This window comes from Globicephala melas, chromosome 17 (assembly GCF_963455315.2).
Source record: "Globicephala melas chromosome 17, mGloMel1.2, whole genome shotgun sequence".
In the NCBI taxonomy this organism is placed as follows: Eukaryota; Metazoa; Chordata; class Mammalia; order Artiodactyla; family Delphinidae; genus Globicephala; species Globicephala melas.
The window spans coordinates 71,867,062-71,886,916 of NC_083330.1; the positions used below are offsets into that span (position 1 = coordinate 71,867,062).

At 52.8% G+C, this 19,855-nt stretch overlaps 1 protein-coding gene across 2 annotated transcripts in view; it reads right to left on the reverse strand.

The window, feature by feature from the left end:
• The window catches only part of NDRG1 (N-myc downstream regulated 1), a 54,603-nt gene that overhangs the window by 7,809 nt on the left and 26,939 nt on the right, over positions 1-19,855 (reverse strand). The window contains exons 1-11 of one of the 2 annotated variants that reach the window (XM_060287679.2): positions 18,119-18,178; positions 17,480-17,585; positions 15,389-15,509; positions 11,947-12,009; positions 11,084-11,144; positions 9,898-9,984; positions 7,635-7,691; positions 4,737-4,840; positions 3,154-3,210; positions 2,272-2,323; positions 991-1,038 (exon numbers count right to left, since the gene is read on the reverse strand). In XM_060287679.2, coding sequence (XP_060143662.1) covers positions 991-1,038; positions 2,272-2,323; positions 3,154-3,210; positions 4,737-4,840; positions 7,635-7,691; positions 9,898-9,984; positions 11,084-11,144; positions 11,947-12,009; positions 15,389-15,509; positions 17,480-17,486 — 657 coding nt within the window. In that variant the 5' untranslated portion in view covers positions 17,487-17,585; positions 18,119-18,178. Of the gene's footprint in view, positions 1-990; positions 1,039-2,271; positions 2,324-3,153; positions 3,211-4,736; positions 4,841-7,634; positions 7,692-9,897; positions 9,985-11,083; positions 11,145-11,946; positions 12,010-15,388; positions 15,510-17,479; positions 17,586-18,118; positions 18,179-19,855 lie in introns of those variants that run through there. The other variant, XM_030875867.3, reaches the window with a different exon arrangement.

A 19,855-nucleotide genomic window follows, 5' to 3' on the forward strand; every position in this document is an offset into this window, starting at 1 on the left:
CTGCCTTGCTGAGGGGGGCCTGGACATGTTACAGATGGGGAAACACCCACCTCACCTGGCGCGCCTGCTTTGGTTACCATCCGTCTCGGCGTTAACCATTACTTGCAGCTTACAACAGGCCGGGCGCTGTGCTAGGCCCCGTAGATGATTTCTCTGCTCCCCCAAAACCCTGGAAGGGACGACTGTCCCACTTTAGAGGCAGAAACTGGGCCAGAGAGAACTTGAGGAACTTGCAAAGTTCTGGCCAGGGTCTGTCTGACCGGAAAGCATTCACTGCACGAGGCCCTGGACACACAATCTCTTTAAAGACCCCTCAGAAGGAAACTGCAGGATTCAAGGCTTCAGGCCTGATGGGGCTCCTGGTTGGCCACGCTTGGTAAATGCTATAATTTCCAGAGTTGCTAGTATCACCAAACCCAAAGCCATCATCACTGCTTAAAGCCATTCCAGGCATGTGCGAATACTTATCCAAAGCCCAGGGTTCTGGAGCCCTTGGGCAGCGAGGTGAGGCTGGGGAAATAGGACTGGAAGGTCTCGGCGAGACTGAGTGGGGCTGTGGCCAGCCTACAGCCCAGCGTCTCAAGACTAAATCCCAAGGGCTAGCCTCAAGGGCAGCTAACTTGGGGCAGCCTTCAGCCCAACGGGAATGCAGCGACAGACCTCCAGGGGCCCATTCAGCAGGGCAGGGTGGTGCAGTGGGGACAGTCTGTCTAGAATCAGGCCCCACCCACACAATTCCTATCCATCCCTCTTCAGAGCACCACGGCCGGCAGCCCGTAAACTCCTGGGGTACCAGAGAGGGATCCCCTCATCTTTGCAGCCTTGGGTTACCAGCCAGCACCCAATAGATGTTTGTGAACAGACACATTAATTCACCATTTCTGTGATTTCTGACCACCAGCTTTGCCATAATCAGGCACAACTCAAGTTTGCAGGAAACTTAGGGATTTCTGAGAGAACAAATGTAACCCTCCATCATTTTCCCTGTACCTTGAGAAGAGTGGTCTTCGTTGGGTCCAGTTTCGAGTTGCACTCCACCTAGACAAGAAGAGGGAGAAGAAATTTGCAAATTGTCTACCTGGAGCCAAAGTCATAAATTTTCCCCCTCTCCCTGCCACCCTGCCACCATCACCAGGAGCTCCAGTATTCCTACGGTCATGGAAGAAAGAATGTGGGCTTTGGGATTCAACAGATGTGGCTTTAAATTCCAGCCCTACCATCACTAGCTATGTGACCTTGGACAAGTTACTTAACTTCTTTGAGCCTCAGTTTCCTCATCAATAAAATGGGGATAATATCTTTTTCAAAGGGCTGTTGTGAAGATGAGCTAAAATGTAGAAGGTGCTCCAGAAACGGCTACTAAACGAATGGGCTTGTTTCACCAGCTGCTGCCAGTAATTCTTCAGATTCAACAACCCCAGTCCCAACAACCATTCTTCAAATGAAATCATATCCACCAGGATGGTTTCTTTCTTCAGTTTGTCAATGACCCTCTTAAAAGTGCATCTAGAAGTGGGCAGAATACCCGCCCGTAACGTGTGATGTTCAACATGCCTATGGTAGAATTATCACCTCCCCTAATGTAAAGAATATATCTTTATTGATGCATCTTATGATTATGTCCAGTGGACCAGATAGCAAGTAATTCATGGTTCATTTGGATTCCCCAGGTCTCTACTAAATGAACATTTGCTGACCCTGCTCTAGCCTGCTGCACAAGGCATGTCACTACTCGAGGACTCTGCCCACTAGCCCCCAAGTCTCCCGTGTCTTCGGCTATGGGGGCGTTGGAAAGATGGAGTCCTGTTTTGCCTCCACCACATCACAGGTGGGAATTAAGGGGTGAAATAAGCCAGAAAACCTTTCCTAAGCCCCGCCCCCCAGATGCCTGTCTGCCCCACCAGATGGATCAGGCTCCAACCAGGTCTGAAAGCTCCACCTGATTCCCAAACACGCAGACAGTCTCCTGGCCAGGAAGCCAAGCGGAAACACGCCCGTATAAACAAGCCAATGGGAGGCAGATCGGCAGGTGAGGGGGCCTGGGAGAGGAGACAGAGGCCCCACTGCCAAGCAACTAGGGCTGGCAGTCACCAGGGAAGGAGGCTGGTGGCTGGACCCTCTGACCAAAGGCCAATATGGCAACTAGAAGATGTCACTTGCCCTGATGGGAGCAGAGGAGGGGAAGAGGGTGGGCAGGGAGACTTCATACCGAGGTAACTAAAATTGGACCGTTGAGTTAAGCACAGAAACCAGTGGTTGATTTCTACATACCACAGCGTCCACAGCAGGAGAACTGTCCCCAACCACCAACAAAGCAGGACACCTGGGGGCAGGGAGACAAGGGGGAGTTAACACAAGGTTCACTGAGAGATTCTCATGCTCCCAGCCCTGCCAGGCTGGGGCCAGAATTCTAAAAAAAAAAAAAAAAATTGACTTTGTTTTCCCCAGTACCTTTGGCTCTTTTTACTACCTTCATTCTCTATCCTCTGCTTTATTCTTAGGAAAAAACGGGTTAGTAGTCATTTACACCTTAGTATGAATTTCAGCCAGAGAATTTCTATGCCCTGATGTTTTATTTTCAAGCACCCTCTCCACAAGGAAGGATGAGTAGGACTTTGCCAGCAATCAAAGACAGAGATGAAAACGACATGCCTGACAGAGAAAATGGCATGTGCGAAGTTCAGGTGTCAAATAATACGGTTCACTTAAGGAACTATAAAAAGACATAGTTGTTACTATTGGAATCCAGGTGGCTGCACCCACAACTGTCTTTGCCTTCTAGCTCTATAGCGCACTTCAGGGTGGGTCCTATGTCTTATTCATCTCCAGGCTCTGTGAAGCGAAGCCTCACACAGCATTGGGCATAGCGTAGGTGCTTCATAAATTCTGTCCAGCTGTGGTTATTAGCATTCCTTGTTGGAGGTCCAAGCCTCCCCCCACAGCTCTCAGGGACACCCTACAAACCAAATTCCTGCACAAGGGGAAGACGAGTGAGGCTGGGCTGTGCCCAAGCCCTGGGCAGAATCCACGCAGTTCTCGCTGACTGGGCTGTCCTAGCACAAGGGGGGCAGTCCTGCCAAACTCAGAACTAAGGCGCTGCTGGCAACGGTAAGCACAGCTAAAGAGACGGTGCAGGAGAGAAGGGCAACTCACTGCAGGGTGACCGTGTGGGTTCCGGGCATCGGCCGCTCAATCTCCAGGTCCCGCCGGCTACAGACAAACAACAAACATACCTGTACATCAGCAGACCCTCCCCTGGAGGAAGCCCCTCCCACCGAGCCAATCCCAGGAACTCCTGCACTGGCCGCTCTGGCAAACACCCACCTACATCCCAAGCTGTGTCAGGTCCCACCCCAGCCTCTCTGGGTCCATAGAAGTGGCTTCAGAGACAGCGGGACTCATGGACCCCACCTCATTGTCCCCCAGGTGCTTTTTTCCTTTTATGTACAAATCGCACCCTCCTCTACAGAGGGTCCCTGCTTCCCGTCCCCCCTCGTAGGAGCCTCTACCTCCCAAATGGTGTCCAGGTTCTTCTCTTAGCCTCACTCTCACTCTCGCTCCCAACTCTGAGTCCTCTACATAGTAACCAAACCAACTCTTTAGAACTCAGACCTGATCCTTTCACTCCCTCGTTTTAAACCCTCCCATGGTCTCCCACTGTACCCAGTGCGGCTCCATTACTCTCCCCTGCAGAAGGACACCAGCCTCTCCCTGCCTGGCAGCTCCCACCATGAGAGCCCGGAGCCAGCCCGGCTGCATTCAAGTCACGCTCCTCTGCTTCCTAGCTGTGTGACCTTGGGCAGGATGCCGAACCTCTCTGTGCCTTCACTTCCTCAGCAGGAAATGATGGTGAGAGCACCCTCATCATAGGGTTTTTCAGAGGCACCAGTTCGTCCCTGCAGCATGTGGGGCAGCGAGGGGTTGTTGCTCATCTCCTCTGGGTGCCCACTACCCAGCTGAAAGCCTGCCCTCTCCAGTCCTCACTTAGCGCTTGCTGAATAAATGAGCACTCAGCCTCCGTGTCTTTGGTTACACGCTGGGGCCATTACCAGTCACCCCTGCACTGAGAGGCTGGGTGGAGGGTAAGAGGAAAGGGACACGAATGCCCTTCATGAAGCCAAGTTATTAGCATGTGAGAGACACAGAGCCCAGGAGGCTTATTCCTGCCCCCTCTGTGGGAGCCGCAGGCTGAGTTCCCTGGAGATTCCAGAACCCCTGGCTGCTCCCAGGGGCCCCGAGCTGTCCCCTCCCCTAGCTGAGCCCCAGACCAGCACTCAGGTATCCTTAAGAGGGCTGCGCCCTCACCAAAGACCATGCTTGTGTGTCCTTATCCTTGGAGTGACTCCTTCGCCTCCCAGCAGCCTCCCTGGATTCTTCCCGTCCTCCCCCAGGGCTTTGCTGCCTCCCTCTCAGCTCTCCCCACATCCGGCCCTTCCTTAGGGTCAGCGTTGGCACAGGCGTGGACGCAAACCCTTTGCGATGTGACTGTTCCCACTCGTGCGTGCGCCCCTGGTGGTCTGGAGTAGAAGTTCAGTTTGCTCCTTGCAAAGCACTCAAAACTCCAGGAGGCACCTGACTTCCCAGGGGCCCTTACTGGGCACCCTTGTTCTGTTCATCTATTTGCTCAGGGGCTGCATCTTATATTAATTTTATAATCCCTCCTCTCTTGCCCCATGTTCGTTCCGGAACTACAAAAGGAGCCTGACAAATCGTGTGGCCCAGCGGCATCCTGGTACCTGTTGTAGACATTGATGAACAGGTGCAGGTTGCCGGGGTTCATGTCGTTCACGATGTGCTGGCGGCAGGTGTGGACCACCTCCACGTTATTCTGCATTTCCTCCTGCATTGACAGAGGGGAGAATGTCGTTCGTGGGAACTGCGACCACGGGCCAGTCACTACCCTCACCATTCTTCGGGTTATCCAGCTACGTCGTGAAGGCAGTAATGCCTATGCCACGAGCCTGCTGTGGAGCCTGAGGGAACCTTCAGGAAAGCGGGAGCCGCACCCAGATGCAGACTGATGTCTGGATATCAGCTGGGAGCGGAGGGAACGCAAAGCTGGGGGGGCTAGCACGCCCTGCTGGGCTCAGACTTCAGGAGTTTTGATCTGGAGTCGGTCCTCTCGGCTCCGTCACTGCCCCTTAATTGGGCGAGTGCTTCACCTCTCTGAGCCTCAGCTCCCTTTTAAAAAAAAGAGTGGGGATGACATTACCCGCCTTCATCAAACTGTAGGATTTATCAGAGGTTGGCCACTCTGGAAAGCCCACTGTCAAGAGTAAGCATGGAGGCGACTGTTAGCAATTACTATTATTTTCTTTTTAATGGGGAGAGGTGAAAAGAAGCTTTTCATGTTTGCAAAACAAAACCAACTCATGCAACAGGAAGTTGCCGGAATGAAGGGCAATGTTGATTTCCAGGAGGGCCAACCAGACCTTTGCAGAAGGCTGGCCTCAGCCTTCCCTCTCCCTGGTTCCTTTTTGAATGTGAGTTGGGACAAACAAACAAGTTATGAGCTTGCTCTGTTTCTCATTTGTGCAACAGCGGATGCTACAGTTTTCATGAAAGGGCCTGATGTGATTGACAACAACCAGATCAGGAGCGAGAGGGAGAAAAGGGGGCCCAGTGTCTCCCTGAGCTGTGTCAAGACAGTCCACGGTCACTGAAGCAACAAAGAGACCAGCTTTTCCCCAAAAAACATCAGGAAAAAAATAGTCCGAGGAATTGTGCTGGGGTTACAGATTGAAACACAGCTGCGGCAACTCGGGGGTACCAACATATACCCCAGGTAATTTGGGGTACAGTCAGGCAAAGTTCTTACTCTATACTTGACACCCCTCTTCCAGGAAAACACAGATGCTGGCTCTGATCTTTCCCATATTGCTGTCAGATTCAGATTATACACTCAGGGTGGAGAAAATGTATTGCAAACTGTGAAAGGAAGCATGAGAAAGGAAAGGGGACTCTAGTAGGCTACAAGGTGGCCCCAAGGACATGTTTCACATCAAATTCCTGGACTCTGCGAACGTTATTTGGAAAAACGGTCTTTGCAGACGTAATTTAAGTTAAGGATCCAGAGATGAGGTCATCCTGCCTTATGCCGGTAGGTTCTAAATCCAGTGACAAGTGTCCTTGTAAGACAGAAGGAGATTTGAAACAGACACAGAGAAAGCGCGCAAAGATGGAGGCAGAGACTGGAGTGAGACACCACAAGCCGAGGAAGGCTGAGGCTACCAGAAGCCGGAAGAAGCAAGGAAGGTTCCTCCCCTAGGACCACGGGAGGAGTGCGGCGCGGCCAGCACTCGGTTTCAGATTTCTGCCCCCAGAACTGAGAGAGGATATATTTCGGTTGTTTTAAGCCACCCAGTTTGTGGTCCTTTGTTACAACAGCCACAGGAAACTAATACAAGGACCAAACACAGTGCACACTTCAGCAGCCCAGCAAAACCTCTGCTTCCCTGGGTGTCATATGGTCACACGCCAGACGGTCACTCTTCAGCTAAGGAGCAAACAGTGGTGTGTAGGCCACACACAGTGAACAGACAAGTCACCTCAAGTTGGGCAACTTGAAGGCCACGTCAGACCCCCTGCATCAGGGCAGTACATCCTCCAGCCCAGCAGGAGGTACAAAGCCAGAGTCAGGGGCCACGCTGGCCGGGTGGCAGGGCAGAACCACACACCACTCGCGTGCTGCCAGGGGCTTGGTTCAGCCCATGCTCAGTGGGGATAAGTGCACCACAACCCGCCTGAGAGCCAGGCACCAGCAGAGGCACAGATGGTTACCGGAACCCACACTGGAGCGAGACTCGTAGGTTCCAATCCCAGCCCCTCTCGCTGGCTGTGAGACCTCACACAGCTCACTCAACCTCTCTGGTCTCAGCTTCCCCATGTACAACTGGGGAAAAAAACAGATCCATAACTAGGAATAAAAGGTCCTCCTCATACGGGTCATAGAGTCCTTAGGACCAAGGCCGACGCACAGCAAATTCCATGGATGTGTTTGCTGTAGGCTTTGTTATAGCCCAGAACTGGAAAGAACCCAAATGTCCATCAACAGGTGAACGGAGAAGCAGCCTCTGGTACACCCATACCATAGAACACCACTCAGCACTACAAAGGGACGCACTCTTGATTCGCCCAATGACATGGATGGATCGCAAAATACTTTAACGCTGAGTGAAAGAAGTCAGATTTAAAAATAAAAGAGCACGTACTGATACTGTTTACATAGAAATCTAGGAAATGCAGATGAATCTACAGTGACCCAAAGCAGATCAGAGGTTACCCGAGGAGGAGAGAAGGATTACCAAGCGCCACAGGGCAAGTTCTGGGGGTCACGGTATTTCGTTAGTCATCTGTGATGGCTTCAGTGATGGTTTTAAGAACGTCAAAATTTGTCAAATTTGTCAAATTTCAATACGTGCAGTGTACTGCACTTCAACAAAGCTGTTAAAAAAAGACTTCTGTTACAGGGAGAGCAAGAGAGAAGGAATGGCGTGACGACTGTGAATGAGTAACGACGGGCTATTTCAGGAGGGCCAGACGGAGCGGCCCCTCGCTGTGCCTGGGCCGTCTCTGCGCTCTACATGCCTGGCAGTACACGACTGAACAACACAACGACAGGCCACGCTGCTCACCTTCCCGAAGAGGTGAGACATCACCATGTCTGGAAGGGCTTGGGTCCATCCGGAGATCTGGGAGGACAGAAACAGGGATTAGAAAGCCGGCGTTCTAGTAGCCGGACAAGGTCGGGCCAATCCCACTGCCCTGGGGGCAGAGCAGCAGCGTGGGCTCCCTGGCACTCAGGTCTGAGGACGCCCCTTTGATGGGAAGGCGCTTACCTGTCTCCAGTTACTCACTTACTGAATCTGGGGCCCTGGAAGGCAGGGTCATCGATTCCTTACTCTCAGAGCCCGGGGCACAGGAGATGCGGAGAAAATGCATCTGAACAAAGACCCCACGTACTCCCAGCTCTTGTCAGGCCTCAGTTCACCAAGTCCTCGGTAAAGGACTTCTAAACACACACTGAGCTCCCAGTCTACATGCCAGCATCTGCTTACCTCAAACTATATCACCCTCTAGATTTTCCCTCTTAAGCCAGTTTCCTCTCTCTGAATATACTGACCTTCTCTTCTCTACCTGCTCCTACTGACAATGCTAGGTATACAGCAGGAGCTCCATAAATGCTAGGCATACAGCAGGAGCTCCATAAATGCTAGCTGTGCAGGAGAAGCTCCATAAATGCTAGGTACACAGTGAGAGCTCTGTAAATGCTAGGCATACAGCAGAAGCCCCATAAATGTGTGTTGGCCAACTTCAGCGTCAGGCAGGAACCCATAGGCGAGAGAAGCTCTAGACCTGGGGGACCTAGGCTGACCCATCTGCCACCTCCTAGCTGTGTGGCCCTGGAAGGGTAGCGGAGCCACTGGACCTCAGACCTCTCATCTGTAACCAGGATGCCAGGAGCTTCAGAGTCACAAGGCCAAGGTGAGGGTTACACATGGCAACTACACATGTCACAGGATAAGACCCCAGTGCCTGACACACACTAGATCCCCAAGAGAGGTCTTCCTCTTCCAGGGCTGGGGCTGGAAAGGAAGGATACGGTGCAAATACTAAAAACCCCCAAACAGCCCTCGGGTTCCACTTTAGCCAGTGGTCAACATCCCAGCCCCCACGTTTGGCTCAGAACAGCTACCAAGAAGCCAAACTGGCCAACTGCAGTGCCATTGCCTTTGCTGGAAAAAAAAAAACAACCAGGGAGTGTGTTCCGCTTCTGAATATCACGCCGGTGGGAGGAAAGGGCTCCTTCATCCTGGCGGAACGTTCCAGGAAGGAATGAAATATCACAGTGGCCAGGATGGGGTGGGAAGCAGGGGGAGGGAGACCCCTTCAAACCCCCTGTCCCCAAGAGCCGTCCCAAACTTGGCAAAAACACACTTTCAAAATGAGAAGCCAGGATCACCCCGGCTTGAAAGTCTGTCCTGTTAGAGTTGGAATGGTTTCCCCCTCTCCTTGGCAAATACTGGGGCCTTTATGAAAAAAAACAATCATCTTTTTAAAAGATAAACAAGGAACCCAGCCAGAGCACAGCTTCCTGAGACAGCTCGGGCCCTTTCCCCAGCCAGGGATGTGTCCTGCTAGCTCTGCATTCCCAGACCTGCAGTGCTTGGGTCTCGGCGGGCATCTGACACCTGCTGATGGAGAGACGGGGCCGGCGGTGAGCCCAGCTCAGAGGTGATTCCAAGCACCACAGAGTCCAAGGGATCTTGTTTGGCCCCAGTTCTCCCCCTGCCTGGCTCTGTGCGACCCTAGACAGCTTCCTAACCCCTGCGACCCTCAGTCTCCTCCTCTGTAAAATGGTTTTAACGATCCCCACTCCTGGAGTGATTGAGGATTGAATGAGGTCATGAAGGTATAGCCACGGAGAGTAGAAAGAGAACTCGATAAACATTCAACACTTGTTAGCTAATTATTATTATCGTAAAGTTAAGTGGCATAGAATCAGTACCAGATACGTTATTTCTTTTTCATTAATAATATGTAGGTGACTGGGGTGACAGGCATCTGTCTTGTTCATCTTTTTATTCTCAGCATCTTGATCTAAGCCCAACATATGCTAAGTCCCCAGGCTGTCCTTATCAAAGCTGGCTCGGGACCCATGTCCCACTGGTATTGCTGGCTTGGACAGCAGTGTCCTATCGAAATCTGAACGGCACATGGCTGAGGTCATGTTCACTACTCAAAGCCAAGCGGAGGAAAGCTGCCTTCTTTGCTGGGGGTGGTGAAGGGGTGGGGCTAGGAGAGGTCTCTTGCATTTTGTGCTCCAGGCAGAGTCAGGCACACCTGCCCCTCTGCAGACTGGGACACCCCTTGCCCGACCCAGGCCCCCAGCCTCACCTTGGAGGCGGCCCAGTCCATCCAGCCTTCCGCACAAGGGTTCACGTTAATGAGGACGAGGCCCTCCACCATCTCGGGGTTGTTCAGCTGCAATTGGAGACACGAAGTGAGAGAGACAACCTAGCCATCTGAGAGACTGTGAACTTTAAAGTCAAACCAAAGACTGAGAAAAGTACCAGAAGAGGACCCGTGTAGACCCCCAGAGCAGGCTGCTGCTCTCGACACTGCCCCCCTTCCAAAACTGAGGTTCCAGCTTAGTAGACACTAAATGGGGTTCCTGAGAGAAGGGAAAGAGGAAACCATAGGAGAAGTAGGAGCACATGTGCTTGGCAGACCTACGTGGGACAAGTCACTTCACGCTGCTGCCCCTCAGCTTCCCTAGCTGTGAAATGGGTACAACATACCATGGCCCTCATAAATCAGACAAGCTAATCAGCTCTTCAGTAATCAGTAAGAATTCTATTACTTCTCAGAGATATGGAGACAGAGACCTAAGATACAGTTGAGACCTTATTTTATCTGCTCAGAGCCTAGACAGCCAGACCATTTTGTATTCGTGCCAGCATGCCTAACCTCTAGCAAAGTCCAGCAAATAATAGCCCATCAGATTACATACGGTTGAAAAAAATGAGCATCACTGCATTTTGAAACAACTGTTTGGTAAGGCTCCAAAGGACCCAGCAGCACCTGACCGGGACCCCTAGCAATGTAAGTGGCATCTGTCATGTGAGCACATACATCTCTGATTAGCTTAGACTTAGTCAGGGTCCAAGAGTTCCCTGACTACAAAACCTGTGCAGCTGTCACAGAAGTAGCCCAGTAGAGTACTCAGTGACATGAGGACCCGGCCACAATCACCGCGAACCGAGCGAAGATGATGATAAAAGCACATGTCTCGTGCGGCATTTCAGCGAAGGGGAAGAGCTGCTGGTGTGTACATGAGTGCACACCCACACGCCCCATGTGCATATGTAACTCTGGAGCACACACCCCGAAGAGCACTGTGGCTCTCCTCTGGGAAATGGAATTATGGCTCATTTCTTTTTCCCTTTGGGGAGTTTTTTTTTGGTGCTTTTCTAATTTTCTTCCTTAATCTTGAATTAATTTTCTTTAAAACATATATATATATTGTGCATATATACAGAGAGAGAGAGTTGTTTTTTTTTTTTTTAATGAAAGAACTCACAGCAAATCGAGTGAGGATGTAGGCACCCGCTCCGGTTCCCATGCCAATGATGCTTTTCAGTCTGGAAGGAGAAATAAAAGTTCATGTCCCAGAAGGAGTGAGCGATGGGAAGCGCCCTTTGAAAACCTTCCCCGCCCCTTGCCCTGAGGAACCTCATCTCCCCAAGGGTGTGCTGTGGGCATCGCTGAGGGTGGCTGGCAGGCTAGACAAAGTGGGACCGCGCTGCCATACGTGCCCTGCAGGACCTGCAATGCATCATGCTTTATGTCTGGACAGAAGACCATGACCTTGGAAAGACTCATGCCTTTCCCTCACTCCTCGCCCGACCGCGGCCGGGCTCTGACAGCCCCGCTGTCATTTCCGGGAAGGCCTATTTACCAAACTGCTTCTTCCCGCTCTCCAGCTTTATTTTGGATTCTAAAACTTGGAATGAAAATGAATTGGGCAAGAACATGGAGGTGTTCTCATCGTACAAAAGGCTCCATTAAGAGGTTTCCTTGAGCCCTGAAGAAATAAAGGCCTGGAGGGAGACGTTAAGGGTTCAGGCAACCCTATTCCAGAATGTTCCATGGGAAAGAGAAAGCAATAAAAGAAGAGAGGCTAGGAAAGGATGGGTGGAGTGGCTGTCATCGGGTGATGGATTTTGACTCAAGGAGAAAAGCCCAACTTGCAAGAGGCAGATGGGAGTAAAGAGACTGCATGAAAAACAGTGTCTGCAGAGTATAACAAGCTGATTTCTTCCCTGATCTTTAAGCATTAACCTAGATTTCAGTGCTGGGGCCAGATCAAGACCCCAGGAGAGGCAGAAGCTAGAGATCACCCTTCTCTGCAGGCTGGTGGGGGAGTGGATCCCTCACTCTTACCCAAACTGGTGAAGGACTCCGGGCAGCATTTCCGCCAGCTGGTCCATGGAGGGGTACACGTACCTTGGGAGAGGCCATGCAGAGGCAGTTAACAAAAGCCGGGACCTCAGCGGAAATGAACAGTGCAAACGAAAACACACTTGATAGGCGGAGACCGTGCAACAAACCGCCCCGTGCACCCAGACTCCCCAGTCTAGTCCCCGCCCGTGGCCCCCATTCCGAGCACCCCACCGCGTACACAGCCTGCTCCTCTGAGCAAGGATGCTCTCCAGGCCAATTCCCCCACCTTTTACTTTGTAAAGTGACCCTTTACAAACCACTTCCTATGTTCCAGGTCCCACAACAAGCGTTTGATGAGCATTGTAAGCTCATTTAATCTTTACAACTAGTCTGTGAGGTTGCTATGATTTCCCTCATATAAAGATTGTGAATATCATTAAGGCTAAGAGATAAGTGACTTGGCTTCGCAGACAAGCAGGGATTTGGAGCTCTCAGGATTTCAAGGCCCATGTACTCACTTACCTTCCCAAAGGAGGCCTCCTGGCAGCCCTCCCGTGAAGCCCTCCTGACCTTGGGGAAGCCCCTCCCTCTCATCTCCTCTCCCCAAGAGATGCTTGAGAAGAAGCCTGGGAGACAAGGCAGAGAAGGCAAGCCACCCTGATTGGCTGGACACAGTGGCTTCGGGAAACGGATACCCAGGGCGATTTTAAGGCACAGGGATGCCTCGACTCGCACATCTTCCGGGACCCCTCCTCCTGTTAACAGAGGGCTGGGGGAGCTCCTCTCTGTTCAAAACTGGCCCATGACAGCAGGTAGGGAGGAGGGTGCCAGTGGGGAGGACTCACACTGGGTGACCAGGGAGCCTGCAGGCTGCCTGGGTCTGTACATTAAGGCGAGGGCTTCCCCTTGGCAGGAAGCAAGTTTCCCATCATCCCCTCCTTAGCAGGGCCTGGAAAGGGTCTCCTGTTCCCACTGTGCCCACCTTTCCAATGGGGCCAGCAGAGGCCGCCTCCCAGGCTGGATCCTTCTCGGCCAGCAGGTGCTCCTTCCAGATTACCTACCATTTCTAGACTGGCTCTCCTCTTAGCCTTTGCACATGCTGTGCCCTCTGCCTCCCCAGAAGCAAGTGTATGCTCACCTCCCTCGAATTTCCAGAAGGAAGCCCTAGAGCCTTTGCCCGGCCAGGTGCCTACAACCCTAGCCAGAGTTCCCACACATTTTCTTTCCCATCTTCCTGGAAGGAACTTGAAGATTTGTCTTTTTCACCAAGGTCTTGGCTGTCATCAGGGAGTCTGGCCCGTTTTATGGAAAGCGAGTCCACACGGCACGCTGTGTTAGGAGCCAGCTCCTCCGAATGTCCCGTGATCCTGGAGGCAGGTCCCTGGGGGAACCGTCAAGATGCCCCACAAGACCCACTCGGTCTAGGTGCTGGGGGGAGGGGGGTTGACGCCCACTAGAAGGCATTCCACAACGCCGACTTCGGGGCTCAGGCAGGCAGGAGGGAGTCCCTTCAACAGAGGAGCTGTTGGGCCTTTCTCATGCCAGGCTCCTGGCGAGGCAACGGGAACCCACGTGAGCAGAGCAGACACGGTCCCGTGCAGGAGCCGGGGGGCAAGTCAGCAGAAACAAATACGCGTAACTCATGACGGTGGCGACCACCGGGGAGGGGAAGGTGCTGAGAGCGGGAGGCTGAAGCAGCGAGATCTGTTCTGCCCAAGTGGAGGGCTTCTTGGAAGACGTGCCATTGAAGGGGACGTGGGCTGGGGAGAGCTTGAGGACTGAAGAGTGTAGGGAACGTTCTAGGCTGGGGGACCAGCATGTGCAAAAGGGAGAGAGCCAGGAAGGCCCCGGTTGGCGGGGCTACGCATCGACGAAGCCGTTGTCTTTCTGAAATGGCCACGGCTCGGTTTGGAGCCAGCAGCCCCCAAACGGTGAGAGTTGGGGAGACACCTAACTCCACAGCTTCTTTCCTCACTGTTCTTGAGGGGTGGGTACACAGCCAGCAGGCAACAGGGTTCTACCCACGAGGCCCCATGTGTAGAAAGCTGACTCCAGAGCCGGGAGTGACCCGGCCAGGGGCCCCATCCCTGCTTTGCCGTCTCAGCCTCAGGATGGGGGCGTGCACCCTGGAGGGCCCAGGAGACCCCTGACCACGCCGGGCCCCGCTCAGACAGTGGGTCCCACCAGCCACACGCTGGAATCGCCTGGTAACTTAGGGGAACAAATAGCCTGCGCCTTGGCCTCCGGGTCAAGGGAATGAAAATTTCCGCGAGCAGGACCCAGGTTTCAGAATAGTTTTAAAATCTCCCCGTGGAGAGCTGAGAGTCACTGGGTCACCCCAAGTCTTTCAAACATTTGTCCAAACAAAGATGGATATACTGACAGACGCTTAATCTGCTGCTGTATTAAGAAGCTTTGAACTCTTTTAACGTGTGTCTGGGCATCCCTTCCCTTCCTCTCTGATAAAGATTAATGATTAAGGATGATTCAGAACACTAACAAAAAAGATCTCTTTGTGCTACCGAGAAGGCCTCTTTGACAGACTTTAAACCCAAGAACCTGGTCCCACCTTGGTTGGATCACAGCACGGTGAGGGGCCTCCGAGAGGTCTGCCACCCCCATGTGACCCTGACTGTCCAGTGCCCTCGGTAAGCTTGCCCCCAGCCTCACAACGAGAGCTGAAAGTCCACATCAGCCACGCACTGGGGAGGAGCAGGCAGTGTAGACACCCGGGACCAAGGCAGCCTGATGTTCCAAAGAGAGTTGGAGTCTTAGAGCCAGCAGACTGGGCTCAAACCCGACACCCGCCCCCGCAATGAAACCAGCTGCGCGAGCTTGAGCAAAGCAGTTAACCCCTCCATGCCTCAGTTTTTCCATCTAGAGAATGGAGCTACCAGCACCAGCCATGTAAGGATTAAACACAAATGACATTTGTAAATAAAGATGATTAAGTCTGGCCCACAGGACGTACTTCATCAATATCATTTCCAATTATGGTCTCTATTTTTCTTCCCAACCTTCTAGATCTTTCTCCTAACTATTTCTTCTTGTCAAGACCCTCTTCCACTTTAGTCCTGTCCGGGCCATGTACCCCTAGTAAAAAGCCCGACTAGCTGGGCTGCTGTGGTGGGGTGGGGACAGGGTGTCTGGAGGGGTGAAGGTCGGGGAGCTATTGATTGATGGTTATGGGGGTTCCGTTTAGGCTAATTAAAAGGTCCTGGAGATAATGGTGGTGATGGCTACAACACAGTGTGAATGTATTTAATGTCAGTGAACCATACACTTACAAATGGTTAAAAACAGTAAAATTTAGCTTATATATATTGTATTACAATTAAAAAAGAAACCTTAAAAGCCTGACTAATGCCTCCTCCCACCATCTGTTCCCACCCTGCAGGGCTCTCCTTTCCCTGTCCTGGGGCCCGAGGCTCCCTCCTCTTACCCCGTGGGAAAGGATGCCGCACTGTCCTGCTGGCCGGGGGCGTCCACGTGGCAGACAGCAAAGTGCTGGGTGATCTCCTGCATGTCCTCGGAGTTGAAGAGGGGGTTATAGCAGGTTTTGTCTGGAGAACAGGCACGGGAGAGAGAAGAGGAAGAAGTTAGGAGAGAATAAAGTCTGTATTCATTCTGTTGGTTTCATGCCTCCACAGCAGGGGGAAGGAACTTTCAAGAAAGAATGGCTACATTTTCTTTCCCACTTTCCTCTGGTGATAAAAGGCAAGAATAAGTCATGAGGCAAGGGAGTGGGTGTGGAAGTGGAGACGGTCAGTAAACTCTCCTGCCTATGCTGGTGGATGACATAAACTTCCAGGCAGCGCTGGGAGGGGATCCCATTCCAGCTCCTGCTTCTTCCCCCAACAGTCGTGGCCGTGACAGTCCTCGTATGAGGTGGGGTTGCCCCACTGACACTCTCTTTCTCTCTAGGTGTTCTAAATCCTCACCTCAGGGATACTGGCCAGGGCACACAGGATGTTCAAACAAGGAGGACCACTCTTACGTGGGCTTGGACGAGCCTCCTAATCGCTGAGGCAAAGATGGCCAGCTGCTCACCGAAACACTTCCCTTTTCTTCCAGGACACACTTCTGGACTACATTTCCCAGCCTCCCTTGCAATCAGAGGCAGTCGTGTGATCAGATTCTAGCCAATAGCATGTGAGGCTCCCCATTTCCTCATAACACCTGCCACCCAATCCTCTAGGTTTCTCTCCTCTTTCTTTCGTGACTGCCAGGTGTGGAGGAGCCAACAGAAGCCTCAGAGGCTCCAGGGGACGGTGGAGTCACAGCTAGAAAGAGCCTGGGTCCCTGAATCACCACATGGAAGGTGTCCCACAGAATGTCCACTGAGTTGTTACAGGAGTGAGAACTAAACATGTATCACGTTAAGCCACAGAGGCCTTGGGTCTGTTGTTACAGCGCTCACTGTACCCTAACAATGGAGGAGTAACACCACCGAATGCAATTCCGTATCCTCATCAGAGTCGGTGGAATAAGGTGGTATATATCAAAGTACCCAGCATCGGATTTGGTACATGATGGTTACAAGGGGGCATATGGGGGGAAAGGAGAGAGAAAAGAGAAGTGAGAGTGAAGGAGAAAAATGGTTTTCAGTGACTGACATCCTTCGTAGCCTCGAGGTATTAATAAGCTGTTGGAAAAACAACGTCATTCAGTCCATCTGTTAATCAAAAATCGAGCAAGCATCCAGCTCGTAATACGCGCTGGACCAGGAAGGGCCACAAGCGCCTCTGAATCATCACAGAAGCGTTTCTGTTCTGTGTAACTGCAATACTAAGTAGATCTTGTTCCAGCCCCATTTGTGAAAAGCCCACATTTGGGAACACTTCCTGGTCATCTTAAGAATTCGCGATCTAAACATCCATAGCAGCGGTATTCAGAAGAGTCGAGAGGTGGGAAATCCAAATGCCCATTAAACGAGGACAGACACACAGAACGCGGTGTATCCGTACAATGGAGCATCAGTCAGCAAAAGAGGATAAAGTACTGATACGTGGCACAATGCGGACGTACCTTGCAAACATGACGAAAGAAGCCAGTCACGAAAGACCACACGTTGTGTGATTCCATTCACAAAATATGCCCAGAATGGGCAGATCTTAGAGACAGAAAGTAGACTAGTGGTGGCCCGGGGCTGGGGGGTATGGGAGACTGGGGGGCGATAGATAAGAGGACAGAACTTCTTTTCAGAATAATAAAAATGTTCTAAAATGGATCGTGCTGAAGCTTGCACAATCCTGTGAAAACACTAAAAACCACCGTAGACCTTCATTAAAGGCAGTCACTGTCATACAGACTGATGGTGGAGGCCTCCTGAGTCCCCAGCATCTCCCAGCGCCCAGGCAGTGCATTCCGGGCTCGTCCAGTCTGTGGCAAGAGTTCTCCCCAGAACAGCTCCAGGAAGTCCCGGCAAAAGAGGATGAGGCAGACTCCCTGCCAGCCGCCCTTCCTAGCTGTCCTCTCCTCCAACCCTGGCAGACACCCGCTCGCCCAGGACACGCGGCTCCTCGGAACTTACGGTTCATGCCAATGTCGTGGTAGGTGAGGATGACGGGTCGGTTCCCCTTGGGGGTCCCACACAGTGTGACGTGAATGGAGCCATGCAAAGTCTCGATGTCCTGCTCCTGGGGAGAGACAGACAGATGAGCCTGTCATGTGGGACCCGCAGTCACGGTGTGGCTGGAATTACAGCCTGCAGACACCCAGCGCGCGTCTCACTGCGGTTGGGGGAAAGCTCCTAGTTTGGTCGTGGGAGCACTGGGCTTCGGGTGGCAGCTCTCTCTGGCCAGAGAAGCCACTCTGAGAAGCAGAGACAAAAGGGGAAAGGGGGACCAAGGAAGCACCCCGCCATCCGTTGAGGTCAATGGTTGCCAATCTGAAGAACTCGGCTCAAAAATAAATACACCCCAATTCTCAGGTTCCGCCTTGAGAGCAGGAAAACTCAGTATCTGAGCTTTGAACAAAACCCCTCTCCCTTCTCCATCCCAGCTGAGAGATGCTGGGGCTTCCAGGCATCCGCTCTGAAGACCCCTGAAGCATCTCCCAGGTGGCCGTCGTGCTTCTGTGAAATGGGAAGAACAATGGAACCTCAGGGGGAAGGGTGAGTGCTCAGTGCCCAGGCCCATCCCCAGCACAGGGGTCCTCCTGGGCTACCTGCCTTATCCCCCCAACCAAAGCACAGAGGCCCCCATCTCCCCAGCCCTCTCTCTTCCTCCGAGTGCCTGCTCACTCCTGCCTATACAAACGCTGGAAAAATCCGCAAACGGTGGGGCAATGGTCCAGCCCCCAGGGGGGACCACAGATCATCTGCTGGGCGGAGCCCTGGCCCTGAAGCCACCGTGGGAACAATGGTTCACTGTGGGGACCGCATTCTCTATTGTCTCCTCAGCTGACCCACAAGGCGCCCTCTAAAAATAGGCCAGGCTGGGCAATGTCCCCACCAGCCTGGGGCATCAGGGTTCAAATCCAGGCTCTGCCTTCCCCAAGCCCTCTGAGCCCCCGGAGCCCCATCTGTAAGACGGGAGGGAGCTGACCACCCCGGGTTCCTCAGCAGAGGAGATAAGCCTGGTGAGGGATACAGCCACTGGCGAGATGGGGCTGCTCGGGACACGGGGGCAGGGGGTTAATGATGCGTCTGAGCCCCACCTTGGGGGCAAGTGTGGGACGTCCGGCCCTGGCTGGCACCCAGGATGTGTCCTGTTTACTATGACATCCTCGGGCCCTGGCACAGCTCAGGATCTGCTGGATAAAGACCTGACACTCGCATGATCATGGTAAACATAGCTTCTCTAGGGAGTCCATAAATCTATTTTGGGTTCAGGCTCCACTCTGTCCCCTAATTGGCTGTGAGGGTGTCGGCAAGCTCTCTCCCCACAGAATTCCCAGGACTGGTGTGAAGTCTCCCAGGGTTGGCACAAGCCCCCCGGAGCACTAATGCTTCACCCCCACGAGGCACCACAGAAGTGCTGTGACCATGGCCCGCGGCCTCACACCACTGCAGACTTCAGCCTGGGCCTCAGAAGAGGCATCAGCTGTGGTTATCCTTATCTGGAAGGATAAAGAACCCAGTCTCAGAAGCTAGAAGTGGCCTGGTGTAGGTGTACAGGTGTGGCAAGGTCGCCGAGATACAGGGATAATATTCGCTAAGTGCCCACCAAGAGTCAGGTGAGCTGAGCGAACCCATTTTCCAGATGAAGAATTCGAGGTGACCCAGCCCCCGGCCAAGAGCACACAGCTTGTAGTGTGAACCAGGATTACAACCCACGTCTGCTGGGCCCTCATGTGGGTGTTGGCCCCCATCAGCCGTCCTCTGAGTTCTGTGTCCACCTGCCCACACGGGGAAGAGGAGGGAAGTCAAGTGTGACCTTCCCCATGCCTGAGACCCACTCCTTAAGTCACCCGCGCACACGCACAAGGCCTCAGCTGGCCCTGGGCCTCTCTCTCCACTGGCCCAAACCAAGAAGGCTGGGTCTGAGACTGGATGGAGGAATTAAAGCTCTCACAGACACATCCCTTTGTCCTCTGCAGTCCCAAAGGAACATTCTGCCCTTCTGTCTCCGTGGGGATGAATCACCCAGTGTCCTGGAGGGAGGAACCCACCCGTGTCCCCCGCGTTCTCCCAAAGAGAGGGCACCCAGGGACCCAGAACTGCATGGTCCACTCCCTGTGCTGATAGGGGAAAGCCTGTCTCAGGGCTCCTCAGGGGTCCCCCGTCTGGCTAGAACAGTGGCTGGAAACACTCACAGAACCCGTCCACCACCCAGACCGCCATCCTCAGCTCTTCCAAGTTCAGAGCCAGATCTCAGGAGTCCGGGCTCACAGGGGTCTGATCCAGCCAGGGGCATGCAAGAAAGAGAAGGCCAGGCGGCCTGGGTTTTCCTCTCACCTCCTCTGG